Consider the following 9,105-nt stretch of genomic DNA (forward strand, 5'->3'; position numbering starts at 1 on the left):
AGAAACAGATAGATTAATGATGCTCCAGGTAACCCTCAGCCAGATTCAGCGATTATCACATCGCAGTATCACATCCTTCCCAGCTGCGTGCAGTGTCCCTACCTCCTCACACACCTGCCTCGAGAGGGTTGGGAAGTTCAAGCATAAATTTGCCAGAGAGAACGGCAGTGGAACAGAAGAAAGTCCTTGGGGTTTGGATTAGGACAGATGTGGTTCCAAATTTCAGCTGTCTGTCAGTCCCAGTTCTAGACCTTTGGTCAATTGATCATCCTTTCAGGGCTCAGTTTTCTCCCTTTGAATGTGGGAATGATTGCTTACTTCTTTTTTTTTTTTTTTTTTTTGTTTTTGGTTTTTCTCCGGTACCGGGAACCGAACTCACGACCTTGCGCTTGCCAGGCAGGCGCTTTTGCCACTGAGCTAAATCCCCAGCCCCAATTGCTTACTTCTTAAAATGAGTGGAAACTGCAGGTCAAGTGCGGTTTGAGTGCGTAGAAGTGCCAGTGTCAGACCCCGGTAATGAGACAGAAACCCATTCCTGTTCTCAAGGAACTCATGTTCTAGAAATTGAGTGATTCTAGAATGTTCTTGTGTAAACTTTGGCAATGGCGGCCTGGGGCCACTTGACAAAGATTCAGTCTCTCCCATTAGGCTCCGTGAGAAGCAGTGCTGTGACTGATGAGCGGTGTTCGCCATGGAATTGAGGCTAAGGAACAGACGCTTGTGCTGAGAAGCACCTGGGGCACATTATAAACCCCGGATGTGTGATAAGTGTGTTTTCACTACTGATTCGTGGTGACAAACTGTTCACAATTGGAAAGGCCATAAACAACTACTCTCTAGAATCTCGTTGTTGGGGAAATGCTGACAAGGCAGGCACTTGGGGGGAACTGCACCGCAGCTCAGACTCAGGGCCTGTGCTGTGTTCCCCTCCCCCCAGGTCTGCATTCAAGACCTCATCTCGCCCATCAACATTTCCCTGAACTTCTCGCTTGGGGAGAAAGAAGAGACCACGTGGCACAAAGACACGGTAAGGAGAGATGCACTGGCTTGGAGGTGATGGGCAATAGGGGAAAACAGAAATCTCATCTCCCCGGGCGTGGTGCTGCACACCTGTAATCCCTGCTCCCAGCACTCAGGAGGCTGAGGCAGGAGGGTCCTTGCAAGTTTGAGACCAGCCTGCACTACAAAGTGAGCTCAAGGCCAGACCAAAAAAAGAAAGAAATCTCATCTAGCAAGAAGTGACTGCTAGGAGTCATAGGATGATAGTAAGGATTTCATAGTAGTCTTTGGGTGATTGTAAGCCATACAGAATAAACATGGCTGACTTAAGCAGGAAAAGGATGCAACGAGAGTTTGCCCTGAAAAGAAATTTGGAAAAACAACTTTGGGAAGAACGGAAGCCCGGGTGGAGACTCTGAGGCTCTTAGAGGCAGTGGTAACAGTTGAATTCTCCAGGACCCCTTCAGTGAACTCGTGCCCGGCCCCTGCTGGGCGTTAGCTCTGGACCACATCGGGTCCTAACGCTGCTCCGCACGCGCACTCCAGGGAGAGAATTCTGGAAGGCCTGGCTTTGGCCCGCTTTTGTTCCCTGCTGCTAGAAGGACAGGGCTTCTTGATTTGCCTTCTCACCTATGTGTCTGATTGGCGGCAAGTAGTTCCCTCGAAACCAAGTTAGGGTGCTGTGAAAGAGCAAAAATAGTATGTACTCTAGCTTCCCGCCGCATGCTAGACACCTGACATCCTTGTCTGAAATCCCTGACACTCAGCTGGTGGCTAAGCAGGTCAGAGGGCCCCGTCTGAGAGGAAGAACCCGGGCCTGAAAACCTGAACGTGTGGATTGTGGGGACTACTTCCCACCCACAGAATGAGCCTCCACGCCGTGAGGTGCTTTCCAGAGCTGGCGGCCTCTTGTTCTTGCATGGCAACTGCTAAGCACGCTCTGTGGCTTTGGGCAGCACACAGTGAGTGGACCCCGCCACCGGGGCTTATCTCCTGGGACCTCATGGTCGTGGACTTACCAGAAATAAACCTCAGCCCACCAGATGCTCAGCAGTGCCGACGAGTCCCCGCCTTGCTAAGCCCTCTTCTGGGCACAGCTCCACTGAGGCCAGTAAGCGTGGCCCCTGCCCTCACGGAGCTCGCAGTGCACTGTGGGAGAAGCCGGAGGAGTGCGCATTTCCAACATGCTGCTGGGATGCTGTGGTCAGTTAGATACAATCTGTAGCAGAGGTTTGAGGGGATGAGGAACGTCTGCTCACAGGTGACCCTGAAGTCCCCAGAGAGAGAAGGGGAGGTGGCATTCAGAAGGAGGACATAGGCCAAATGTGGTGGTGCACACCTGTAATCCCAGCACTCGGGAGGCTGAGGCAGGAAGACTGTTGTATTGCAAGTTCGAGACCAGCCTGGGCTACAAAGTGAACTCAAGGCCAGCCTGAACTGCATAGCGAGAGCCTGTCTCCAAAAGACAAAAGAAAAAAAAGAGTCAAGAAGCTGAGACGAGGCTGAAGATGACACCCACTGCTGACCCGTGTCTGGATAAATGACGGAGTCACCCTGTGACCGGGAGCGCGAGGGGACACAGGTTTACTGAGAAGGGGAGCTGGGCTCCACTTCAGACTCGTGTCTGAGACCGTGAACCATCCAGGACACAGCCGCGTCCATTCCCAGCCGGGACACAGTGCCCGTTGCTTTAACTCAGCTGTGAGCCGCAGAGAGGCACATTTGGAAAGCTCTTCCTTCCCCCCGTGAGCGGCAGCTGGAAGCTGGTGCGGTGATTCTGTCTCTAAATTGGGGTTGGCAGACTTCACCTGAGAGTGAAGCAAATGTCCCTGGCTTTGCAGACTGTGTGGTTTCTGTTACTCAGCGCTGCCCTTTATAGCATCAAAGCCACCGTGACGAGCGGTGCGCGGGTACTGACTGAACAGCTGGGGCTGGATCCGGCCTTCCGGCCGTGGCTGCTCACCCTCGGCCCCAGCCTGGCTCTGACTCGGCCATGGCTTCCTTTGGTACTGCTGCTTCTCCTTCCTCTGCGTCCCATCTTGTGCTCCAGGATGCCTGTTCAGGCTCTTAGCATCGTGTCCCCACCTTGCAGAGGGAGGGCAAAAGATGCATAGCCATCTCCCCTTTAAGAATGTTTCCACCAGGCATGGTGGTGCATGCTTGTGATCCCAGCACTCGGGAGGCTGAGGCAGGAGGATCACCACAAGTTTGAGGCCAGCTTGGGCTACATAATGAGTTTAAGGTGAGCCTGCACTACATAGCGAGACCCTGTCTCCAGAAAAGAAAGAAAAATACCTTCTAAAAATCTACATAACACTTTCACTTATATCTCATTGGTCAGAGCTTAGTCACATGATCACACTCAGCTGCAAGAGAGACTGGGAGAAGCAGTCTTCTGTCCACAGGGCCTTATGCCCCCAAAAGAAGTGGGGGCTGAGTCTTAAAGGCACGGGGGACACAGAAGGATGTCTGAGGACAACCAGTAGTGTCTGTCATAGACACTCTTAAATGCCAGGTGACATATACAGGGTAGAAACTCAGGAAAAGCCAGGTGTGGTGGCACACTCCTGTAATCTAAGCACTCGGGAGGCTGAGGCAGGAGAATCCTTGCTAGTTTGAGACCAGCCTGGGCTACAAAGTGAGTTCAAGGCCAGCCTGAACTGCATAGCGAGACCCTGTCTCAAAAAGACAAAAGAAAAAAAAAAAAAAAGAAACTCAAGAAAAGAGACCTGAGATTATAAAGTCAAAAAGACGGGGTAGATGGAGAGGGAGGGGAAGTACGGTGGTAAGACTGCACCGTGGGACCCCAGGAGCAGTCAGCAGGGGCCACCAGGATGCCAGCCCTCAGGGGAGAGTCTAGAGGGTGCGTGGCGGGTGGCCTGACACAGGAGGCTGCAGTTCTTAGGGATGTGCAGGTGAAAACTCAGGAAGTGCCGTGGGGCAGGCTGGGGGTGGTGCCTGTTCTCCTCAGCCTCCAAGGAGGGAAGGGTCATTCTGACGCGTGGCCTTGGGGGCCCAGTCCATGGCCAGTTGGCCCTGCTGCTTTGGGCCTGTGTGGTGAAGCCCTGTATCCTGGTGAGGAGCAGACGGCACAGTGATCTCGCCTCAGAGAAGCAGAGAGAGCAAAGGGTGGACCCCCACATCCCCCTTCAGGGGTACAACACGACGACTTCCTCCAACTAGGTCCTGCCTCTTAAAGGTTCACCATCTTTGGGCTGGGGAGGTAGCTCAGTGGAGAGTGCTTGTGTACGGTGTGCAGGGGCCTGGATTCAACCCCCAGTACCACTCCTATAAAAGAAAAACAGTTATGCCATGTCACAGTTGGCGCTGGGCGCCAACCCTTTAACACATGGGCTTTTGGGGGACATTTTCAGGGTTTTCTTTTTTTTATTTTAAAGAGAATAATAATAAAAAGAACAATAGCAAAATACCAACAACACAGACAAAAACAAAACAAAGCAAAAACAATAAAAATGATACAGGATTTCAGAACAAAATGATAGGAATTAACAGTGGTTGTTATATTACATATCATTATCGTCAACAAAGTTGCTCAGATTACCAGATGCAAGAATGCAAGATTGATCAAACCATTAAAGAAAATAAAAAATAAAAACAACAACAAAAAAAACCTAGACAAAATAGTTGTTATATTGCCTATTGTTGTCATCAAATTAGATGTTCACATGACCAGCTATAAGCATGCAAGGGTTTTGTTTTTTTCTTTTGAAGAGTTTTGTTTTTGCTTTTGTTTTCATCTGAGATAGTCTTGCTATGTAGTTCAGGCTGTCCCTGAACTTGCTGAGATCCTCCTGCTTCAGCCTCCCAAGTGCTGGGATTACAAGCTTATGCCATCATGCCTGCTGCCCTTTGGGGGACATTTTATGTCTAAACTATTGCCTTTACATTTCAGTTGGGATGCAATTGCTTCAGGAGGCTGCCTGCATCCCCAGGGCTGGGATAGGAGTCTTTCTCCATGCCCTGAGGATACTCTGCACTTGCCCAGACACTTGACACCTGTAGAAAATGCCAGGATGTTTCTCCTGCCGGTTCGGAGGGCAGGTGGTCTGAGTGGCTGGTCTCTGACGTATAACCAGTGCTCAGCCTGGGTCTGGCCTGGAGTGCAAGCTTGGGAAGCGCTGGAGAACTTGCCTTGAGCTTCTGAGATGAGTGCCTTTCTAGCGGGAGCAGGGGGTGTGAGAGAAGAGCCGCAGAGGCAGGGCCGCTCACAGGCAGGTGAGCCCGGAGTCTATACAGCCAAAACTGCGGTCGAGGGGCTGCTTTGCTTTGTCCCCACGCAGCCCTCCTATCCTTGGAGGGGAGGCGGCACTCAGCGCCTCGGCCTCCCACCCAGAAGCTGCCGCCAGAGCAGGGCTGCACACTTCGCCAGGGCTGCGGCCAGAGAGTGGGGCCGCCATCCCCGCCAGGCCCGGAGACCCTCCAGGTCCCTTCGCGAGCACCGCTGCCTCAGCTAAGCTCTCCTGTCTTTGCTCCTCCACGCTCAGGACAGCCCGGACATGTGGCCCATCCTGCGACCCTCCCCACACTCCGAGACCAAGGAGGTAAGAAGGCCGAGGGCAGAGGGCGGCCTGGGGCTGGGCCCTGCTGGTCGGGAGCCCGAGCCTCCCAGTCCTTTCTGCTCGGCCTTGCAGATCCCTTTCGAGAAGAACTGCGGGGAGGACAAGAAGTGCGAGGCTGACCTAAAGCTGTCCTTGTCCCCTGCCAGGTCTGGAAGCCTTCACCGTCCACCCCCACCCCTCGGGTTCCACTGGGGCTGCTGCGGCAGCGCCTGTGCCCTGGGCGCCCTGCTGTGTGTCGGCTGGGAGGCGGCTTCCCCCTCTGGGCTTCCCTCTCTGGGCTCGTTTCCTTCTCTGAGAACAGCAGGGTCCCCGCGCAGTTCCGGCTCTCTGGGCTAGATGAGGTCGCACAAGGGAAGGCCTGAGCCCAGGAGCTTTTTCTTCTTCTGCAGCACTGGAAAGTGAACCCAGGGCCTCACATGTGCTCGGCCAGCCCCGGGCCGTCAAGCTGCACCCGCAGCCCCTGAAGCTTACTTGTGTGGCCTGCCAGATCCCTCAGTTCTGAAGTTCCCACCTGAATCATTTGGCCTCCGTAACTGTCTCTGATCCCCCCCACACCAGGCCCGGGGCCCTGCGTCTGACCCCTTCTTCCAGCCTCGTTGTGGAGTGGACGCTGAGCAACTCGGGAGAAGATGCGTACTGGGTCCACCTAGGCCTGGCCTTTCCCCAGGGGCTGTCCTTCCGCAAAGTGGAGATGCTGAAGGTGAGCCGTGAACAGCACCTGCTTGCTGCGAGGCCCCCGCAGCAGGCGGACAGGTTTAGGTCTTCCTATCCATGGTCCCCTTCCTTCTGTGAGCCTCTGATCCCACAAACAAAAAGTGAGCCTGTGGATAACCCCAAGATGAGTGAGAGGGTCGTAGGAAAGGGGGTGTGGGACAGGAGGGTGTGGTGGTACACACCTGTAATCCCAGCACTCAGAAGGCTGAGGCAGGAGGATTGCCATAAATTTGAGCCACCCTGAGGTATAGAGTAAGTTCAACCCCAGCCCAAACTACATGGTGAGACCCTGTCTGAGAAAACAGACAACCCAGCACACGGAAGGCTGAGGCAGGAGGATCACTGCAAGTTTGAGACCAGCCTGGGCTACAGAGTAAGCTCAAGGCCAGGCTGAACTGCATAGCGAGACCGTCTCAAAAAGAAGAAATATTTCTTGTAAAATATACATAATAATAAAGTATACCATTTTAACAGCCTCGACATACAGTTTATTGACACTGAGTGCCTCTACAGGGTTGTACAACTGTTAGGACTATGTATTTCTAGAACTTTTACATCTTTTCAAACCTGCTAAGTAGTGGTAACTCCCCCTTCCACCCCTGGTAACCTCTAATCTACTTTCTGTTTCTGTGAATGTACATATCACAGATAGCTTATATAAATGGAACAATGCAGTATCTGTCTCTTGTGCCCGGCTGAGGATAATCTCTGTTTTGCTTGGGGTTTTGGTGTTTTTGAGACGCCATCTCATTCTGTTGTCCAGGCTGGCCTAGAACTCCTAGGCTCAAGTGATCCTCCCAGCCCAGACTCCTGAGTAGCTGGAATTCAGGTGCTCGCAGAGGACTGTGCCCGGCTGTGCCCCTGATCCTTTGACCCTGGCTCTCTGAGAATGTGCTATGACAGGGACAGAGACCTGGAGGGGAGAGCCCTGAGGATTGGTTTTGTTTTGTTTTGTTTTGTTTTTGGTTTTTGAGACAGGGTCTCGCTATGCAGTTCTGGCTGGTGTGGAGCTCACTTTGTAGCCCAGGCTGGTCTCGAACTCACAACAATCCTCCTGCCTCAGCCTCCCGAGTGCTGGGATTACAAGCGTGCACCCACCACGTCCAGCTTCAGCCCTGAGGATTGATGGGCTCTGGGGGGAGCCCTGGGCCTTGTCCACCAAGAAACCCTCACTTTCTCTTCTCCCTCGAAGCCGCACACCCAGATGCCTGTGAGCTGCCAGGAGCTCCCGGAAGGGCCCGAGCTCCTGACCAAAAGCCTCCTGTGCAATGTGAGCTCGCCAATCTTCAAAGCAGGCACCTCGGTGAGTGCTGTTTGGCAGGGCTCGGGGACCAAGGGACCAAGCACTGTGAGCCAGGAAAGGGGAGTGAGCTCTTGGTTCTTGGGGGGGGTGCACACGATTGGCCAGCCAGCCTGGCAGAGAGCCTGGACTTTGGACCAGACAAACCTGGGATGGGTTATTCGTTTGTGATCTTATGCATGTGATAAGTTCGTCTGTTGGGTGGAGATGAAACATCTAGCCTGGTGTTTGAGAGGCAGCAAGCCCTGGACACTGTACAGAATCTCTGGGGCCGGGGATTTAGCTCAGCGGCACAGCATCTGCCTGGCAAGCGCAAGGTCACGAGTTCGATTCCCGGTACCGGAAAAAAACAAAACAAAACAAAACAAAAGAATCTCTGTGGTTGTGGCTCTTGGGCTGCTCCTGAGGTCCCCTCCTTCTTCCCGGCCCCCTTTCCCCGCTAGGTGGGCATCCAGGTGATGTTTAACACGCTGCTGAACAGCTCCTGGGGGGACTTCGTGAAGCTGGACACCACCGTGAGCTGGTGAGTGGCCCCAGGAAGCCCCTCCGGCGCCCAGGGCCAGGCAGCCTGGCCACGCCCGCCCCAACCCTGCCCTCTGCCTTGCCCTGCTGCAGCGAGAACGAGAATGCAAGTCTCCTGGAGGACAACTCGGCCGCCACCAGCATCCCCGTCCTGTACCCCGTCAACATCCTCGTAGAGGAGTGAGTCCTGAGCCATGTCCTCTCCTCCCGCTTCCTGCTCCCCGGGGGCCCGCTCCCAGCCCTCTTCCTTTTCTGGAGCTCCCTGGGGGGATTAGAGCTCATCTCAGCCACAGCCCCCCAGTTTTCAGCTCTCCAAAATCCAAGGGCACTCTAAGGGCCCTTGAGTCAGGTCATCACTTACCAACAGAAGCAAAAGCTCCCTGACCCTGGCCCGTGTCAGACTGTGCCAGCGCCCTGGCGGGCGTCTGAGGCAGCCACGCCTGTCTCCACGTGACTCACTAAGGAGAAGCCGGGCTCTTACCCAAGGTCATACAGCGGGCAGGGACGGCAGCCAGGCCCTGAACGTAGGTGTGTCTGACTGCAGAGTCACAGCCAGGCTCAGGACTGTTTCCAGCTGCGCTAGGTTTTCCCTCTTCTCGGGCACCCGCAGGGCTGGGGGAGACAGAGGTTTCCGCGGTGATCCTGGCCTCAGAGAGCACAAGACCGAGACCAGACTCTCGCCCACGAGGGATCCCTGGGTCCCAGGACGCCTTGCAGGAGGGTCCTCCAGGGACCACGGTTGAATTTTCTAGTTTATAGAAAAGGCAGCTAGAAAAGTAGGGGCTTTTTCAAGGTAGCTTAGTGAGACAGGGTCAGGGACAGTATGAAAGCTCACAGCTCCAGTGCGCCTGAACATAGATGCCAAGCAGGGTAAGACTGATCCGAAATGAGAGCCGGGCGTGGTGGCGCACGCCTGTAATCCCAGCTCTTAGGAGGCTGAGGCGGGAGGATCCTTGCGAGTTCGAGACCAGCCTGGGCTACAAAGTGAGC

The 9,105-nt window shown here is 54.1% G+C and overlaps 1 protein-coding gene across 1 annotated transcript in view; it reads left to right on the forward strand.

The window, feature by feature from the left end:
• The window catches only part of Itgal (integrin, alpha L (antigen CD11A (p180), lymphocyte function-associated antigen 1; alpha polypeptide)), a gene marked incomplete in the record, with an annotated part of 37,608 nt that overhangs the window by 21,935 nt on the left and 6,568 nt on the right, over nt 1-9,105 (forward strand). Inside the window, 7 exon segments of the mRNA XM_013504854.1 lie at nt 938-1,027; nt 5,505-5,561; nt 5,652-5,725; nt 6,138-6,279; nt 7,486-7,596; nt 8,037-8,116; nt 8,209-8,295. Of these exon segments, the coding sequence (XP_013360308.1) occupies nt 938-1,027; nt 5,505-5,561; nt 5,652-5,725; nt 6,138-6,279; nt 7,486-7,596; nt 8,037-8,116; nt 8,209-8,295 (641 nt within the window).

This window comes from Chinchilla lanigera, unplaced genomic scaffold (assembly GCF_000276665.1).
Source record: "Chinchilla lanigera isolate Chin_1 unplaced genomic scaffold, ChiLan1.0 scaffold00092, whole genome shotgun sequence".
Classification (NCBI taxonomy): domain Eukaryota; kingdom Metazoa; phylum Chordata; class Mammalia; order Rodentia; family Chinchillidae; genus Chinchilla; species Chinchilla lanigera.